Genomic DNA, 20,524 nt, shown 5'->3' with positions numbered 1-20,524 from the left:
GAAGTCTGCATGCAGCCTTCTCTTCTCCAGGCTGAACAGCCCCAACTTTCTCAGCCTGTCTTCATATGGGAGGTGCTCCAGTCCCCTGATCATCCTCGTGGCCTCCTCTGGACTTGTTCCAACAGTTCCATGTCCTTTTTATGTTGAGGACACCAGAACTGCACACAATACTCCAGGTGAGGTCTCACAAGAGCAGAGTAGAGGGGCAGGATCACCTCCTTCAACCTGCTGGTCACGCTCCTTTTGATGCAGCCCAGGATATGGTTGGTTTTTTGGGCTGCGAGTGCACACCAAAGTCAGCTCATGTTCATTTTCTTATCCACCAACACCCCCAAGTCCTTCTCCGCAGGGCTGCTCTGAATCTGTTCTCTGCCCAACCTGCAGCGGTTGCCTGGGATGGCTCTGACCCAGGTGTAGGACCTTGCACTTGGCATGGTTAAACTTCATGAGGCTGGCATCAGCCCACCTCACAAGGGTGTCAAGGTCCCTGTGGATGGCATTCCTTCCCTCCAGGGTATCAACTGAACTGAAGCACACAGCTTGGTGTCATTGGCAAACTTCCTGAGGGTGCACTCAATCCCACTGTCCATGTCAGTGACAAAGATGTTGAACATGACCGGTCCCAACACCGATCCCTGAGGGACACCACTCGTTACTGATCTCCAGCTGGACACTGAGCCACTGACCACAACTCTTTGTGTGCAGCCATCCAGACAGTTCTTTATCCACCAAGTGGTCCATCCATCAAATTGATGTCTCTCCAATTTAGAGACAAGGATGTTGCTTTGCACAAGTCCAGGTAGATGACGTCAACTGCTCTACCCCTGTCCATCAGTTCTGTAGCCCCATCATAGAAGGCCACCAAATTGGTCAGGCAGGATTTCCCCTTAGTGAAGCCCTGCTGCCTGTCACCAAGCACCTTGTTGTTTTTCATGTGCCTTAGCATGCCTTCCAGGAGAATCTGCTCCAAGATTTTGCCAGGCACAGAGGTGAGACTGACTGGTCTGTAATTCCCCGGGTCATCCATTTTCCCCTTCTTGAAAATGGGGGTTATATTTCCTTTTTTCCAGTCATCGGGAACTTCACCTGACTGCCATGATTTTTCAAATATGCTGGACAGTGGCTTAGCAACTTCATTCGCCAGCTCCTTCAGGACCTGTGGATGGATTTCATCAGGTCCCATGGACTTGTGCACGTTCAGGTTTTTAAGATGGTCTTGAACCAGATCCTCTCCTACAGTGGGCCCAAGGTCTTCATTCTCAATGTCCCTGGATCTGCCTTCCAAGATATGGGTGGTGTGGTCAGAGCATTTGCCAGTGAAGATTGAGGCAAAGAAGTCATTAAGAACACTTTCCTAATAGCTTCCTGAGGGGGCCTATGTTGTCCCTAGTCTGTCTTTTATTTGCTATGTCCTATAGAATCCCTTCCTGTTATACTTAACATCCCTAGACAAGTTTAATTCTAACTGGGCCTTAGCTTTCCTGACCTGGTCCCTAGCTTCCCAGACAACATCCCTCTATTCTTCCAGGCTGCCTGTCCTTGTTTCCACCTTTTAGAAGCCTCTTTTTTCCCCTCAAATTTTCCTCAGCAGCTCCATATCCATCCAAGGAGGTCTCCTGGCCCTCCTGCTGCACTTCCTTCTAGTTGGGATGCAACACTCCTGAGCTTTCAGTAGGTGATCTTTAAGTATCAACCAAGTCTTGGGCCCCCCTGCCCTCTAGGGCTATATCCCATGGAACCTTACTAAGCAGGTACCTGAAGAGGCCAAAGTCTGCTCTCTCGAAGTCCAGGGCAGTGAGCTTGCTGCACCCTCTTCTCACTGTCCTGAGGATCTCGAATTCGACTATCTCATGATTGCTGCAACCAAGGCTGCTCTGGAGTGTCACATTTCCAACCAGCCCTTCCCTGTTGGTGAGCACAAGGTGAAGCATGGCACCTCTCCTTGTTGGCTCCTCTATTACTTGCAGAAGGAAGTTGTCTTCCACACAATTGAGGAACCTTCTGGATTGCTTGTGCCAGCTACCATATCGTCGCTCCAACAGATGTCAGGGTGGTTGAAGTCCCCCATGAGAATAAGGGCCGCGAGTGTGAGGCTGTTCTATCTGTCTGTAGAGCGCTTCATCCAGAGACTCCTCTTGGTCAGGCAGTCTGTAACAGATCCCCACAGTAATGTCCCCCATCACTATTCTCCCTTTAACCCTGACCCACAAACTCTCTGTGGATTGCTCACTTGTCCCCAGACAAAGTTCCATACTCTCCAGCCTATCCCTAACATAAATAGCAACTCCCTCTCCCCACCTGCCAGGCCTGTATTTTCTAAAGAGCCTGTAACTTTCCATTCCAACACTCCAGTCATAAGAGCCATCCCACCATCTTTCTGTGATGCCCATTATATCATACCACCGTAGACGTGCGCACAACTCTGATTCTTCTTGTTTGTTCCCCATGCTATGGGTGTTTGTATAGAGGCATCTGAGCTAAGCTCCAAATGAAGCTGGCTCATTGGCTGGAGCAGCTGGAATATCTCTACATTGCTCCGAGCATTTATTATAGGTGCTGGCAACTGAATGGGTATGTTGGGATGGAATGATGCCCCCCTCCCCCAACACATGTAGTTTAAAGCCTCCTTGACCAGTCTGGCAAGCCTCCTACCAAAACTGCTCTTTCCCTTCTTTATCAGACCAGCTCCACCAGCCCCCACTAGACCTGGCCTACAAACTTGGGTCCCGTGTTCAAGATACCCAAACCCCTGACTATGACACCACCCTTCTAACCATTTATTAACCTGGCCAATCCTCCTAGCCTTTTTAAGGTCCTCCCCTGTACCCTGGAGAATTGATGAAAAGACTATCTGAGCTTTAGAGCCCCTAACCACCTCTCCCAGAGCTCTGTTCTTCTTTGTGTTCTCCAGTCTACTGCTATCTGTATCAGTAGCACCCACACGGATCACTAGAAGTGGGTAGTAGTCACTAGGACTTACTAGACCCGGCAGCCTCTCTGCAACATCCCTGATCCGTGCCCCTGGTCGCAATGCACCTCCCTTGAGACTGGGTCAGGCCGACAGATGGGTGCCTCTGTCCCTTTCAAAGTAGAGTCCCCTACTACTACGACCCGACGCTTTTTCCTGGCAGCACCAGTAGAGATCTTTAGCAGCGCGTCACTCGGTTGTTCATGGTGCGAGTGCATTTCCTCATGAGCCCCCGGCAGAACTGCAAAGCAGTTCTGGGTGAGGACAACAGATTTAGGAGGAAGCCCCTCGCTTTTGATTGTCCTCTGCCTCCTTTTTTTTGTTGCGTTTTTTTGTTGTTTTTGTTTTGTTTTGTTTTGTTTCCCAGCTTCCCGGGTTAACGGCCTCCTTCTTTCCTCCATGAGCTTCAGGGGACGCTTGAGGCCCCTGCACAGTTTGGGCCAGGAGCAAGCAGTCCTGCTTCCCCTCAGCTTCCCTGACACCTCGCAGCCTATTGACAGCGTCCCGCAGCTCAGCCCCTGCTGCAGGAGCACCTCCACCAGGGAGCACCGAGTGCAGCCCTGCTCATTGTGCCCCCTCCCCTCACCAGACCAGTGCAGGCACTCTCTGCACCCCGAGCTCTGCCCTGCAGCCTCCCCTCTCATCGGCTCTGTCTGGGTGCCTACGCTGCCACCGCCGGGGCAGCCAGAGCAGAGCTCCCATACTGGACCCTGCTCATACGACAGTGCTCACCACATCCCGCTCGCCTGCCCGCGCAAACTGCCTCGACCCGCCCTGTTTGCCCGCCTCTGCTCGCCCGCGCTCCCTGGGCAGGTTTTCATCCCCTCAGGGCTGGTGCCGGTGCTTCAGGCTCCGCCCCGTGTGAGTCCCTGCTCGCCTCAGGGGAGCTGCCGGCTCCTAGGCAGGGCCCGTCGAGGACTCGAGGCTCCCTGGGTGTCTCTCGCCGCTCTGAGGTGAGGCTCCTGGACGCTGATCTCCTCCCGCCCCGGTGCTGAAGGCGTCCTCTCTCGAGCCGCTCATCTCAGCAATTGACCACGAGCACTGAACACTGAACATACTGAGCATTGTTAAGTTTGGCTTTGTGGTGGGCTCTGATTAGAGCACTGAAGTTCTCTCCTCAGCATTTAGATAATCTTAAAGGAAAACTATATCCCTTTATTTTTTCTTTTAAGCATTTATTTAATTGTGATTACACTTAGCACTTAAATTTCTCAATGCGATCTGCATCTGGCTCCCAAGTATGATAATTTTGATCCATTCTGTGTTGTTTATGAGGTGGTATTTCATTTATGGCCCTCTGAAAAAAAAACCAAATGTGTTAGACTTAATGTGCTGGGAGTGAAATAATTTGAAAACATAATGGAAAAATAAATATTTAACTGAAAATAATAATGTGTCTTTGTTTCCTGCCCTGTACAAAGTTAGCTCTGTTTTAATAGTGGTGCTTTAGGTGTTATTTTTTTCTTTCTCCTTTGATTCTTCTCACTTGTAAAGGTGGATTTTGGTTTGATACGTAACAGCTGGAGAATATAGTGAAAATGATCTAGTTGAAAATGTCCCTGGGCATTGCAAGGGGTTGGACTAGATGACCTTTGAAGGTCCCTTCCAACACAGACTATTCTATGATTCTATGAAACAAATTGCTTTTAAGATTCTTTTTTATATAAAAAACAACCAAAGATATTTTAGAGTACTAACTTATAATTTATGTATTTAAGACCTTCTAAAAGAGATTCTCAAAGCTGCTAATACCATTGTACTTTTAACTTTCGTTTTTGCTTCATCTGCATCGAATCATCTTTTGCTACTTAAAACAGAAATTGGGTTTATTGAAACATTTCAGTTCTGATTATTTTTTAATAAAGATGAAGAAGTCTAACCTAATGAAATCACTGGAATGAAATGAGAAAAATTTAAAAAATTAATAAGCTGAAGACTTGAAGATTTTATTAAGTCACATTTGGCTGTATGTTTCTCTGTGTGTACCATCTTGAATCAGTAGGGTGAGAAAGATGCCTTGTAAGGAATGACCTCGGCACCCTTAGTGACTTTTTCTGTTCCATTTCCAGAAGGCCTCCTGGAAATTCACTACCAATAGTTCTCGTGTGTGTAACACTGACAGTGATCATGAAGCCTTGGTTTGAGATGAGCAGTAGGGCTGAATTCAGATTTTCTTTCTCCCCTTAGCTCAGACCTGTAAATACGTTTTGCAGAGCACGTGCACGTCTGTCAGTCAGTCCGCCAGGCATCTGTGAGACATCATAATGTACAAGCAGCTTTATGATCTATGAGTTTGTAGAATATTTCATACTGAGAAATAAAATGCTTCCTGCTTCCATGCAGGTGATCAGATAATTCAGTGTTACACTGTGTGGGTGTATTTGTAGTATTAAAACGTGCAGTTTGTAACTTGCTTTGCAAGTCTTGAGTCCGATATGGCATGTTCTTTTAATATAGTGTCTGAACCCCACTCTGCATGTGGTTCTGCCTGGAATGTTTCAAGCTCCACTCTTATTCCAATGACCTTGTCCTTGCTGATGAGCCTATGGTCTTCCAGCGCTGCCTTTTGTTTTCACTGTAACAGGTGAAGCAATTCCTAGAAGGACTTTAACAGTGCTCCAGCTGCTGCTCCTCCCAGCTTCTGCTTGACTCTGTTAATTGCTCTGTGCATCCCTCTTCTTATCCATATGCTTCGAATTTGGAACCTGCATATCCATCTCATTCATAGGCACAAACCACCCTAATAGGAGAGATGCCCTCTCCCTCCCCTCTTCCTTGCCAAGTTCAGATCTCTTTCAGTCTTCTTTTTCCTATCTCCTAATGGCCTCTCAGCATCTAGATTTCTAGGCGTGAAAGAAAAGTGTGCTTTCCTAACTCAGCCAGCGATGACAGCCGGATACCACTGTGATGAGCATCGTAAGGAGCATTTAGATCTCTAGAATGTATGGGCCCCATTGTAATTATCCATGCAATTTTCTTGCTTTCACTCCTTCTGTTTTGTTATGAACTTTTTAGCAGCAAACCATTTCTACCAGTGCACAAACCGTGACATCACATGACATTGACTCGACTCAAACCAGAAGATTTTTGTGCCAAGGTTGTATCTTTGTATCATTACTTCATTGTATCTCTGTGAAAATTTTAATTTCACGCCCTGCGGACTTCACTGTCTCTGTGCACTCTGCTGGTGTTGTTGCATACAAGGGTAAGTCCCTGGGTCACATTCATTTTGTAGTGTGGTGTTTTGGGTTTGTTTTTAAAGTAAGAGTTCTGTTTCCTTTGAGAGATCTCACTGCAAGGTTAGCTGGGGATTGCTGCCAGGAAAATATTTGCAGGCTTAAAGTGAAGGTACTGTGAAAATATTTTTCCTAAGTTTCTTACAGTGTGGCTGTGATCATCTTTTTGGAGAAAAAAAAAAAGTGGTGTGGAGGTTTGCGCCATGATATATTTGTACATGAATAGATGCAAGTGATTTGGTAAAACATGTGCGGATGAGAGGAAAAACCCATGTTCAAATATGTCATCAGGTTTCCTCTATATTCTGGTTTTAATGAGTTGCAAACCTTTCTGAGCAGAAGCCCTTGGTTAATGTTTGGATGGATTCATGGAGATTCCTGGTTTGCAGGCACTGGTATTTTAAGCTTCCCTGGTTGTACCATGCCTGTACTGTATGGATAAGTCAGAGTCCAGTCCTTGCTAGTCAGCCTTTGCCCTTTTGACATATGCTGTCCATGAGGTTTAATGTGTTGATTAAGGGAAATACCCTCCTATGAAGTCATAGGATAGCTGAGGTTGGGAGGCATCTCTGGAGATCATCAGAGTAGGGTCCGCTGGAGCAGGCTGCTCAGGGCTGTGTCGTGTCATGTTTTGAATATCTCCAAAGATCGATATTCTACAGTCTGTCTGGCCAGTCTGTCCCAGTGTTTAACCACCTATGTAGCAATAAAGTTATTTTACTTCCATTTGAATGGAATTTCTTGTATTTCAGTCTGTGCCTTTTACCTCTTGTCCTTTCACTGGGTATGACTGAGAACACTGTGGCTTCATCTTCTTTCATTTCTTAATCAAGTATTTATTCACAGAGATCACTCTGAGCTGCCTTTGCTCCAAGCTGAACAGCCCCAGCTCTCTCAGTTGTTTCTATCATGTCACCTACTTCAGTTTCTTACTCATCCTCATTGCTGTTCACTGTTCTCCAGTGTGTTGCACTGGAGATTCCAGCACTGGACACAGCAGTCGAGCTATGTCCCATCAGTGCTGAGTCAAGAGGAAGCATCACCTCCCTCAATCTGCTGGCAGTCCTGGCCTTTGCTGGCTTATGTTCAGTTTTTTACCTACCAGGACAGTGAGTGTCCAGGTCCTGTTCTGCAAAGCTACTTTCTAGACAGTAAAATGTGGCATGTGCTGGTACTTGAGGCTATTCTCCACTCTCTTTCCCCATGCAGGACTTCATGTTTCCCATTGTTGAATGTTGTGAGATTCTTGTGGGCCCATTTCTCCTGCCTGTTGATGTCCTTCTTTGTCCACTCTTTTGCCCTCCTCAGCCTCAAACATATTCAGAATAATAAGGGAGTGAGACATAGCATCAGTCTGTTGAGCAGTTCAGTGCCCTGCCTTATTTTGTAGTGTATCAGTGACCTTATGTAGTTTCTAACAGCAGCATGGACTGTCCACAGGTGTATGGTTATCGAAAAACAATCCTGCAGAGCCCGAGATCATCTTTGCTAGTTACTGCTGGGAATGAACAAACTAAAATTTCACTTCCCTGCCCATCTGTTCAGCAACCAAAAGCAGGTAATTTATCTCAGTGGGACACCTACCACCTGTGTAAATTCTTTGAAAGAGGTTGTTAGTGTGTGATGGCTACAGCCAAGGGACATCAGGCCTCAGCGCCTTGTACTCCGTGCTTTACTGCTGCTTTTTTCTGTAGGGTGCCTTCTAACTTTGTACTTGCACAGTGTCAAGCCTATTCAGTGCCTGTGTCCCTATGAAGCTTACAACAACTCTACCCGCTTTGCCACACGGCTCCTTGCCAGCAGTTGCCCCTCTTTGACATGCTAAACCAGGCACCACCGACATGCTGTACTTTTTTTTACAGCTACTGTTTTATCTCGGTGGCTCCTCTTGAATTATGTATCCTCATCTTTGATGTATGAAATCTCAGCTGATTTAAAGATTACCCCAGAGAGTTCAGCACACCTGGAAATGAATGGAGCAGCAGATAGTCCCAACCCTTCCACACAGAGTGCTGAGGAGGAAGTATTACAGCAGTTGGGTACTGGAATGCAATTTTTGTGAGAGCGTTGTTTCTTCATGTAAGGCCTGTGCCCAAGCAATCAATACCTTGGGGTGCCAGGTATTTGAGCTCAGTTGCAGTGTTTCTTCTCATACAAATTGGAGTAAGTTCTAATAAAGAGAGGCCAAAAGGGAGGTTGTGGGCTGTTTTCAGGCAAGGCATCAAGGGTTTCACTAGATAAGGTACCCAAAATTGTGTGTGTCTGTCTTTGAGAGATGCATGGAACAGAGCAAGTGAATGCAAATCTGGCTGAAAAGCAGTTGCTATCTGATGTGAGGGTTCTGTATAGCTATGAAGGAAAAAAAAAACAAGCAGCTGAGCATAAACTACATATAGTGTCAGCAAGATGCAGAATCATAAGGCTTGTAAAGCTTAAGTATTGCAGCATACTTCAGTTTCTTCAGTGAGTGTTGTGGTCACTCTGCTCCCTGCAGAAATTGGACTTCAGATGAGCTGCAAGATCCTATTCACCTGTCTCATGCTAACGTAGCTAGCGTAAAAGATGATGACGAGGTACCATGTCATTAGCATTAACTAAGTGATACCAATTAAAAGCTGAGAGCAACAAGCAGAGCTCAAGTTTGTGGTTTGCAGTGTGTCCAGAAAAATGTTTTTTTTTTGCAAGGCAAAGTATATCCATTCTCTATATTTTGGCTGTTACTATATCTTAATTTTAATCCTCTGGATTTCTAGGCAGTTTCAACCTATTAACTCCCCACCACACCATCCTGTAAAACATCCTTTTCTAACTCTCCTGCTGCACACTGAGGACACCAAGGCATTTTTTCCCCTAATAAGTGTTGTTTTCAGAATCAGGCATCTGACTGCTTTCTTCTTACTACATGGTGACTTCTTCCCTTTCTCTTTTCCTCCATGTTCCTTACCAAAGAACGGCTCGTACAAGCACAGGGGCTATCATCATGGCCTTGCTGTCACGGGGATCAGGAGCGGGGAGATGTGTGCATGTACATCTGGAGTGTAATTCTGACTGATGGGTTCTTACCATGTTTGCCAAGTCCATCCATCCAATTGTCTATTTCTGTTTTGAAGACCAAGCAACCATAAAGTTGAAAACCGTGTTGTATTTTTGGAATCTGAAATTTCAGACAATGCATTTATGAATTATTTATGGGGAATGTGTTTTCAGTAATGTGCAGCATAAAATGAAATGAATGCGTATCCATACTTGCCCTGAACTCTCCAAAGTACATGCTAATAAACAGAATGATAACCTACCATCACTTCTGCCCTTTCAGATTTACGGTGCAAGCACTTTTTTATGTGGTTTAATTCAAGTCAGTTTGTCAACTTAAAGCTCTAATGTTTTGTTTTAAAGTACAACTTGATGAGTGATTTTCTATTGCTTAAAGAAACCTAACAGCTTCTTCCCCCCTATTTCAACCAGAGTTAGTGTCTGTAAATTTTTCTAGTCATGCTGGCATACAGCCACTCTAAATTATGCTTTAATTCACAATTAGAAGAAAGTGGCAACTGTGCAGAGCAGCAAACCTTTCATTTAAAATGGCCATTATACAAGATCATGATTCTACAGAATGATTAAGATATTGAAGAATAATTAAGATATCTTTAGGGTTTTGGCCATTTAAAAGTGCTGGGCTTATTTAATTTTTTTTTTAAACCTCCCTGGAACAGCTTTTTCTATAATGACAGTAATACAGAACTCTCTATTATCACAACTTGGTGTTTACTGGTATCTGAATTGTCTAATGGTAACTTATTTTCACTGATATAGCTGACAGGGCACAGATAATTAAGAAACAGAAGAATCTGAGTGCTAGATTTTGCTATTAAACACTCCATGCCACAGCAGAAGAAATTAAGCTGACAAGCAGGAGAGGAAGAATCATATAGATCCACATGGAAGAGCTGGTGTTTAGGTACAGTAATTGACTGTATGTAAAATATTTCGCTAGGAGAGGAAAAAAAGAAAAGCATAAAATAAATTATTTCCAAGCATCTCATTTTGAGGGTGTAAAAAAGAGAGCTTGCAATATCTATTCACCCCGACACAACAAATGGCAGCAGGCAGGGAAGAAACCCAGCCCCAGTAAACCAGTGGCAGAACTTCCATTGGCTTCCACGGGGTCATGATTCCACCCCAATATATACTTAAAACTGCCGCAGTCCGATTTTGCTCCTCTGCTCAATGAGGTTTTAAATCTTGCATGGCTAGTAGCAGTTCTTGCCACAATGGTTAGAAAGTCAATGAAAGCTCACAGTTCAGTAGCTAAATGACAAGTTAAGAAACTTTGGAATCATAAAATGGTTATAAGTGCTTGACCTAAAACTATACAGATCTCCCAGTGACTGTACAGTTGAAGCAAAAAGTTGATTTATTATTTGGCAGGCTGGGAATTTGGACTGAGCGTGTGAAGAAAGATGGATTGCTAATCCATGTAAATGGTGATGGTCTTTGCAAGCTCTGTGTGGTAGGGTTTTTTCCCTCCTAGGACATGCCCCTTGTTGTGTTGTTCTTACTTAGTACCCACAAAGTTGTAAACAGTGTACAGTGCGTAAGGTATTCCCAGCTTTGCTAAAAACACACAAGGAAATAGAGATGAAACAGGGAAAAGATGTCAAAACTGAAAAAAAAAAAAAAAGACTGTCAGAGAGGAGGAGCAGAGTTGTGCTGACTTACATATGCAACCCTTTGTCAGAGGCTTTAGTACATTACAAAAGAAAAAGCACAGTTTTAAAGGTGATTCATTGAATTAGAGTTTGCTTTGAGGGGCAAGATGCTTGGGGACAAACTTGTAAGATTAAAAATTGAGAAGAAAGGTTGTTAAGGAGGGAGAGTGGGGGGATGAGGTATGGCAGGAAAGATGATGACAGCTTAGTTTTGGCCCAGAACAATAAAGGGTGAAGATCTTGCTGAAGATGCGCTGTGATGACAGAGTGCTTAAAGGGAATAAAAGCTAAGCGTGCTCTGAAGTGCAAAGTTATTATGTAATATCACAGCAGAATCAGGGCCCCAGGTGCTGTACATACACTGAGGTTCATTTTCTGATCTGAAGGGCCTTCAGACTTGATGAGACAGAGATGGGTGTGGGAGGGGAGGGAAGGACAATACAAACAGAGTGATTGCAGAGGTGGTTGTTAAACTCTGTGGTAGTTCAGTGGTTCTGTAATTTCTTTCTTTTGTACTGAAACTTCATTCTAAATTATTCTTGTCACTGGCAGATCTGATTTAAAAGGTTTCTTTACTTACCAGAGCTTGTGTCTTTGTTCACCCTCCCCCTTGTAGAATTATTACAACTGCACTTATGCCAGTTCAGCTCCCTGCAGCCATACCTTAAAATAAATTATCTGGGGTGGGTATTTTTGCTGTTGTTGTTTTTATTTTAGCTACTAAAAGCACACAGAAAAAAGTATAAAATTAAGAAGCCCTTTCAGTTGTATTTGACAGGTTTGTAACATAGCAGCAGGGTCTGAGTAGAAGTCCAATAAGAAAATAATAGAAAAATCTTAGTTACCAGGAGCAAATAGGTAGGATAACTGAGGATTGGGAGCATTGAGATGGAAGTGCGGAAAGGTGAGGAAGGCGGGTGTTGGTCTCTGACAACTGAATAAGTGAAAATGGCCTGTTTGTGTAGCAAGGAGGAATGAGAACAGCAGTAACTCCTATTTCAGTAATGACAGCTGGTTGGGTGCTATCATAGGTGAAGCCAGGGTGAAAACTGAGGAAGAAAAATCTCTTACCAGCCCTGCCTTAGGGCAGAAGTTTTTTTAGATGCTGTTGCTGTATCCTTTAGTGCATTGGCTCTGCTTGGTATGCAGGTGGCCAGGGGCAAACCAGCAATGCTCAGCCCCTTTCAAGACCAAATTCGCATTAGCTATTTACTGCTGTTTATCACACTAGGGAGGGAGAGTTGTCCCATAACGCTGCCAAGCACAGGTCATTTTGGTTAGCAAAGGCATGATGTTGCTACTCAATTCTGCTGCTTCTCTCCTGTGCGAAGGCTGTAATCTCAGGTGCCGTTTTCCACAAGATTTAGTGATAACTGTTAGTAACCCCACAAAATGAGGCATGGGGCTCATAGGTGTTGTAGGTCTTGCAACAAACAGCAGTGTGTTGTGGTGTGGTGTATCAATACATACAAATGAGAGAGGGACCTGCGGAGCCATGAAGCTGCAGCAAAAAGGCTGTTGTCACCTGAGTCTGTGCAGATAAGCATTGCGTGAGTGCTGGAGGGAGCTGATGTTCTCCCTGCTCCTGCGCAACCCCACCAGGTGAATATGATGCTCATTTCTCGGTGATCACTTCCTGGAAAGATACTGTCAAAGAATGGAGGAGCACGGCAAAAGCTGTTGGTATGCTAGAGGTATTGATTTACAAGGGAAGATTAACATATGTGTGGCTCAGATTGAGACTGGAGCAGAAGGTAGAGATGTAATATTGTTCAAATACTTTTGGAGTATTTGCACCGAAGAAGGAGACATTTCTTAGTACGATGCCAGATCTTTAGCTATAATTAATAGTGTGAAGCTGGGAGGAGGAAAATCCTCTGTGTTTATCTCTAGCTGACTATCAGAAACATGTTCTTGTTTGTGACACACACCTTTTCCTCTACCAAACTCCCAAGCAAAAATTCATGGAACATTTGTGGCACTTCCCATGCTCTCCTGTTCTCCTCAGTTGTATGTTATAACTTTCCCACTGGACTTTGACTGACCTGTTTAGACTGTGTGCTCTTTTGGATGGCTCTTACAAGTGGTGGTAAAGTTGGTCCCCTTGATCCTGATCAAGGCCCTTTAGGTTATACCATAGCCTATAAATAAGTAATAATGTAATGATAGTGTTAGATATATTTGGCTGTGGAATGGCTTCCCAAAGAGAATAACGAGAGGCTGATTGTTAGCAACAAATGTGAGGAAGCACACTGTAGGGAACAGTTCTCTGTCAGCAGGGAGATGACTGGATGGTCTAATAAGTCTTTTCTTTCTCTAGGTTATGATTCTGTGAATACTGCCTCGGAGAGTTCTCTAAAAGTCTCTGATACTGTAAGCTCTCTATTATGTGGGTGTGGGTTTTACAGCACTCCAGGAGGCTCTTGCTAAGGACACTGTGTAAATATATTCTGTTTTACATTGTGTGATGTATTTTAAATAAAAGGCTTAGATCTTTTTTTAATTGCTTTGAAATATTCTGCAGTCTGATCTTTTTCTTTAAGAATTAAGAAACTTTTGAGATGCCTTTGGAAAATACAGACCCATTACAGGCAAGAAGTATGTCCTTACCTTGAGTTAGTTTAACTACATATATAGCACTGTTGAATTTGCCTCCTCCTGTATCCCACAGTGAAGTGTTTGCTCTGAGTCTCAGCCTGGATGAAAATAAAATGGGAGTCTTAGGCCAACTGGCACAATCTCTTTGTCTCTGTTTCTTAATTTAATCTTGTTCATTCTCTTGATGTTTTAACCTCAAGAATCACTCTTCTCTCTGTTCTTGTTTTGGTTTTGGCATCCTGAGAGTCAGTATGTGGGAATATCCCTCAGGAGTGTGTTTAGGTCACCGAAGATGCAGTTTGCACATGAAAGGCAGGGTCTGCTATCATAGAATTAACTAGATTGGAAAAGACGTTTAAGATCATGAAGTCCAACCATTAGCCCAGGACTGCCAAGTCCACCTGTCCTGGGTTCAGCAGTAGCAGTCATGTTTCTCCTCCTTGGTAGCTGGTGCAGTGCAGTGTTTTGACTTTCGGCTTGGGAACAGAGCTGATAGAGATGTTTTGGTTTGGCCAAGGACTTTGTGAGCCTCATGCTCTGCCAGGGAGGAGGGGAAGCCGGGAGGAAGCAGAGACAGGACACCTGACCCAAACTGACCAAAGAGGTATTTCATACCACAACACGTCATGCCCAGGATGTAACTGGGAGTTAGCCGGAAGGGCTGGGAGACTGCAGGGTTGGAGGAGGTATCGGTCGGTGCTTGGTCGGGGCTGGGGGGGGCAAGTTATCGGTTGGCTGGTGCTGAGGTGTTGTATTCTCTTCCCTTGTTATTTCCTTTATCATTATTATCATTGGTGGTAGCAGTAGTGATTTGTGTTATACCTTAGTTACTAAACTGTTCTTATCTCAACCCGTGGGAGTTGCATTCTTTTGATTCTCCTCTCCATCCCTCCGGGAGTAGGGGGGAGGGAAAGAAAGGGGGGGAAGTGAGTGAACGAGTTACCTGACTGGGTTTAAACCACAACACCACCATTAACCCGTGTCACTAAGAGCCTCGTCTACTCATCCACCACTTCCCTGGGCAGCCTGTTCCAGTGCCTGAGCACCCTTTTGGTGAAGAAATATCTTCTAATATCTGACCTCCCCTGGTGCATCTTGAGGCCATTTCCTCTTATCCTATCAATTGTTATTTGGGAGATGAGATTGACCCCATCTCACTGCAGTCTCCTTTCAGGCAGTTGTAGAGAGTGATAAGGTCCCCTTCTGAGCCTTCTCTTCTGCAAATTAACCCCCCCTTACACTCCGGCCCCTCAGCCGTTTCCCATCACACTTGTGCTTCAGACCCTTCTCCACCTCCATTGCCCTTCTCCGGCCCCATTCCAGCACCTCAACGTCTCTCTTGTAGTGAGGGGCACAGAACTGAACACAGGATTCGAGATGCAGCCTCACCAGTGCCCAGTGCAGGGGGATGATCACTGCCCTGGCCCTGCTGCCACACTATTGCTGGTACAGGCCAGGATGCTGTTGGCTTCTTGGCTGCCTGGGCACAAGCTGCTCATGTTCAGCTGTGTCAGTCAGCACACCTAGGTCTCTTTTCATGAGCAGTTTCCAGCCACTCTTCTCCAAGCCTGGAGCGTTGCATGGGGTTGTTGTGGCCCAAGTGCAGGACCTGGATCTGATCCTGGTTGAACCTCATACCATTGACCACAGCCCATGGATCCAGCCTGTCCAGATACCTATGCAGAGCCTTCCTACCCTCCAGGAGATCAACACTTCCGCCTAACTTGGTGTTGTCTGCAAATGAGGGTGCACTTGATCCCCTCATCCAGATCATCAGTGAAGATATTAAACAACACTGGCCCTAACACTAGGCTGTGAGAGACACCACAAGTGACCAGTCACCACTAGATGTAACACCATTTACCACCATTCTTTGGGAGCTGGCTTGTGACCTTTCAGGAAATGAATGCAAAGTCAGCTGCTCTTTCTCAGCTTTCATTTGCTATCCAACTAGTCTCTTAGGTTTGTTGGCATGTTTATCTCACGTGGGCTATACTCATACAGCTTGGAGGGAGGGAAGAAAGAATCTGAGACATCAGCTCAGACCTATGGATTGTGAGTCCAGAAATCTGGTGACACAAAGAGGATCCAGTGACATAGTGTTTGGATTTTCAGAAGTCCTTTGGCGAGGTTCCACACCAAAGGTTGTTAAAGAAACCATATTTCTGCAGGACTGCAGGAAAAGTCCTTATGGATTTACTGCTGATTAAATGATAGCAGGCAAAAATACTTAATATTCATTTTTCATGATGCAGAAGTGCGGTCCCCCTTTAGCTCACGGACCTGGTTCTTCATCGCTGACCTGGAGCAAGAAGTAAATAGCAAAATCTCCTGGGTGACATAGTAAATGTGGGTTATACTAAGTTCTTTCAGATAGTTGAATACCATGTCAATAGGAAGAAACTCCAAAAAGGCAGCAAAACTGAGTTAACGGAAATGTAATTTACTTTTGGTCTTACCTCTCATGAAAGACAGTGGAAGCTAGAGAAAGGTGCACAGGACAATTAATTTGATCAAGGAGAATGAAGCAGCTGCTATATAATGAGACCAAAAAGCTATGACTTTGGACAGGAAAAGACTGAGTGAGAAAATGAGGGTTTGCAAAATTGTGGAGCTGGTGGATAAGTTGGATGTGGCACTGTTTTTCACCAGATCCCACCACATGGGAGTGGCTAACTGCAGTCAATTCTTGAAAAGCACTTGATGGCACTAACAGGGTTTCAGATTAAAAGAAAGCGAAAGTATGTCTTTCAGTAGTGATGAACTTCCTGTCACAGGACATTGTGGAAGCAGCAGATTGAGAAAGGAATAAGGCAAGTTTATGGACAACAGCTTGGTATATGGATGTTGAAAGGACAAAGCACGGAGGTGCCTCTATCATCCCTCATGCAATAATAGTGGATGCAAGAATAAAGATGGCAAAAAGTGGTTATGAGTATTTAATTTGGGTAGAGTTCTGCCCTTCACTCATAGAGCTTGCTTTAGCTCAGGGGTGGGGATCAATCATCTCAGCTGTTTTTTCCAAATAACCCCTGGTTGTATCACTAGTATGATCAAAATCAAAAAGGGATTTGATATGCCTTATAGTAACAATAAGCTTAGTTTCATTTTGTGTAGAATGGGTCTGTTCCCTACCCCTTGAATGTGTTTTTAGCTGTATTTAGCATTTCTAAAGTGCTTGGAGTCAGGCGGTGTTTTATGAATACAGAATAGCGTTAGGCTTTGTACTTAGGCACAATACTGTACCATATTTCAAAGCCAATTCATGTAACATTAGTAAATCACTTTGAACTTTATGTTGAAAATATAAGCAGTAGTATAAAAATAAACCTTTTTATTTCCTCTGGTATATACAGTTAAATAAAGTAAGCCTATACAGCTGCTAATCTCCAAAAATGTATTGCCAGTATGCTTTGTTGAAATGCCATCACCTTGCAGAAGAGACATTCTGTGTGTTTTGTACACATCTATGGTTGGAAAAATAAATTTTCAGAGACTGTAAATGAAAAGATATCTCTGAACATAGTGATCAAATAATATCTGACACTGCTTGTTTAAAGAAATATGCATATATCTCACCACCAGAATATTTATGACTCTAATAAGTTTAGTTATTTTGCCCTATGGGGAAATTCCTGCTCCTCCAAATATCAGACTTGTTTGGGGTTGTGCTGTTTTTTCATGAAGGAACAAATGATACTATTAGTTAAATGGGACTGCGCAATATGAAAATACAGAAGTGCAGCTTAAAAATTGAACAGCATGTAAGAAAAATAATATATTTTACCAGCAGTGGGAAATAGACAAACATTAAAAATTCAATGACATATCCCAAATATCTAAATAAATAAATAAACAAACATTGCTGTTCAACCAATTGATGTGAGAATGCTCGGTGGTTACCTTCAAGAGCACCAATCTCTCTAATATCCTGTGCAGTAATGAGTTCTGTGCATTACTTTTGCATAATCTGACCATTTTTTTTTTAGGTACTGTACGTTGTGGCACTGTCTGAACTCTGATTTCCTAGCAGGTTTTATTAGGAAGAATACCAAGTGGTTTCAGGTGATTTCTTAGCAACCATCCTGGGAATAAGTGGTCTTACGGTTCCCAGAGCAACAGCCACATTTGCTTGTTTGTCGTAAAAATGCGAAAGCCTTACTTCCCATTCAATTTGGAAACACAGTGCAAAGTAAAATGCACCTGTAGATGTTCAGAGTTGTGTTCCTGATGCACAGGCAGTGAAACAGCAATACTGTGGAAGGAAGGATTTGGGTCTGTGCTAACTTGAGTTTATTTTCGTGCTGTTTTCCTCTTTAAAACGTGAACATTTAATGAGGTGCTCTGAATTGTAATGCTTTATGATGTTTCCTGTTACTTTAGTGATGGACTACAAAACTCCTTTATATTATAGAATCATAGAATGGTTTGGGTTGGAAAGGACCTTAAGATCATCCAGTTCCAACCCCCTGCTATAAGCAGGGATGCCTCACACTAGACCATGTTGTCCAAGGCTCTGTCCAACCTGGCCTTGAACACTGCCAGGGATGGAGCATTCACCAGTTCTTTGAGCAGCCTGTTCCAGTGCCTCACTACCCTCAAAGGGAAGAACTTGTCCTTATATCTAACCTGAACTTCCCCTATTTCAGTTTAACTCATTACCTCTTGTTCTATCACTACAATCTCTGACGAAGAGTCCCTCTCAGGCATCCTTGTAGGCCCCCTTCAGATATTAAGAGTTTGTAAATGCTATTAGACAGTTATTTAAGTAGGAGCCAATGCTGAAAGTTTCTAATAAAATCTCCAAAAGCGCTTTAGTGGCAGAGGAGCCAAATTTCCAACAACCTGTATTAATTGTACAGAGGAGAGAAAGGGAATACTGTAACAGCACTGTGCAATGCCTGGCCAGGATGGACTTAACCACCCAGCTCACAATTCTGCACTGACCCAGTTACGCTGGCTTGATCCCAGTGGTACCTACCTCTCAGTTCATTACGGCTCCTCTCTGAGCAGTATTTGGAGTTTTACCTTCTACATTAAAAACAAAGGTCAAGCTTCTTCACTGAGAGAAGAGCTTCAAAGCTTACCTTGGTCTCTGTACTCCCATCTCTGTCCTATTGTTCATGGCCCTGCCTTCCTCATGCTTTGTACACTAATTCTTTTTGTCCCTTCTCCAGGTGGAATTTTTGGAGACTTTATGATACTTTCACTGAACTTGAGCTGTCCACATAGTTAGACTTCTAACCCAAACCTGTAGGCTTTGCAAATTTTCTTCTCCCATGATGAAACATGCAGACTTTCAAGCTTATGAAAGTTAGATGAGAAAATATACATGGGGGAAGTTTCAAAACCAGGCTTAGAAAAGAGATTGTTTACCAGTCTGTTATGGAGGTGCTCACTGACTTTCCAGTACATTGGAAAATGTTCCAAAAAGCTGAATACAGACTGAATTACCACATCCTTAAAGGGACACATGGCCCCCTCATTTTGCTGCTGTTGAGGGGGGAGAAAAAATTGAAGAAAATATGTGTAAGCACCTAGCACAGATGGAACATTTGCTTGCTTGCTTGAACCAATACATGAGGGATTTCTCTGTGTGGCTTAATGTACAGTACTGGTACTTCTATGGAATGTTTGGGGAGTTTTTCTCCTTGGGAACCATGAGCAATAAGAGGGCAGCCTTGGCTGTTAATTTGCATTAAAAGAACATTGGGTATTCAAACAGCCAAGTTTGCCAGATCAGTTTTCCCATTTGACACACTCTGACTCTTGGGTGCCTGATCCTGCAGCTTTGACTTCACTAAAGCCATTACATGTCGTATTAATAATAATAATAATGAAGCCTGGCTTTACTTATGCATTTATTCAAATCGTGCAAGGAATACATATCCTGGTTTCAGAGAAAGTTGCATTTCAGGATTTGAGCATTCTGACTGTGTCTCTTTAAATATTTGGATACGAATAAATGGTGAGAAAATTATCTTTGCAAGCTTCAAACCATTCTAAGTCTACTGTGTTGCCTCCAGCCACATGCTGTCTGATGCTGCCTAGACAAACCAGGGCAAACCATTATCATGGGATTAAACACTAAATACCTGCAAGGAGCATTCTCTTTATCAGATAGCGCTCTGTTAGCAGAGTTCATTCACTTTATTGCATATATAACTGTGGTGTCAAATAGACTGATTTACAACACCTGGTCTTTTACATAATCTTTGCTATTTGCTGTGCTTGTAATCTGCCAAATCATTTAGCCTTCCTGATAGCAGAAATGCTGTAAAACTTAGATAAACTTGCAGAAGAAATGAACTCGAAGGTACTGCTGAAATCTAGGGCCTGCACGTTTGCTGTAAATGCACTGGCTGGTTTGGTTTCCCCGTACCTAATCTGTGATTGAATGTGGCTGCTAGAGAAATTGAAATTTTATGATAGCACTAAAGTCAGAGGAGATAAGCATTTGTATGCTAGACTAGATTAATCTAAAAAGAAGTTTTAGGTGTGGCTAATGAAACCAGCGAATGTGTTAACTGGGTTTCTTCGGGGTTCAAAGCATCTGTGTATATCTATATAGAGTCTAGTCCAAAACTTTCTCTACGTGAGAAGTCTAATATAGCTATGTGATAGTTCTCACTATCAGTGCGGCTTACTCCATCTTAGGTTAGGGATATCTTTAAGGAGCCTTAGTTTTTAGAGGGTACTTTCTGAATACTAATACAGGCAACAGACCACTCTAAAACGGGCTTGCTTGGGTGCCTAAAACCCCTGTGTCCTTCTGAAATGATTAGGGTGACTGTGAGGCATTATGTAGGGTTAGCCACTTACACAGTCCAACTGAAACAAAACAAAGCTGTGGTTTCTTTGGTTTGAATCACACATTTTTGGTGATGGGGGTTGATTTCAATAGACAGATAATAGGAAGACATGTAGACAAGCTTTAAAAAGTGAAAAAGAAATCAGCAAAATGGGTTTCTGATTGGGTAAAATGCAAGTTAGTACATCCAAGGGAAAATAAA

The 20,524-nt window shown here is 43.5% G+C and overlaps 1 protein-coding gene across 4 annotated transcripts in view; it reads left to right on the top strand.

Moving 5' to 3' along the window:
• The window catches only part of KIAA1328 (KIAA1328 ortholog), a 181,431-nt gene that overhangs the window by 158,924 nt on the left and 1,983 nt on the right, over window positions 1-20,524 (top strand). The window contains exon 11 of one of the 4 annotated variants that reach the window (XM_057408150.1): window positions 13,234-13,429. The exons of the other annotated variants lie outside the window; for them this stretch is intronic. Coding sequence (XP_057264133.1) covers window positions 13,234-13,240 — 7 coding nt within the window. The 3' untranslated portion in view covers window positions 13,241-13,429. Of the gene's footprint in view, window positions 1-13,233; window positions 13,430-20,524 lie in introns of those variants that run through there. 4 annotated transcript variants of the gene reach the window in all.

Source organism: Pezoporus wallicus, unplaced genomic scaffold, assembly GCF_028554395.1.
Source record: "Pezoporus wallicus isolate ANWC-B61680 ecotype Strahan unplaced genomic scaffold, APGP_CSIRO_Pwel_v1 contig_6996, whole genome shotgun sequence".
Taxonomy (NCBI): Eukaryota; Metazoa; Chordata; class Aves; order Psittaciformes; family Psittacidae; genus Pezoporus; species Pezoporus wallicus.
Note: the sequence above shows the minus strand (reverse complement) of the source record. Positions and strands in the feature narration are given on the sequence as shown.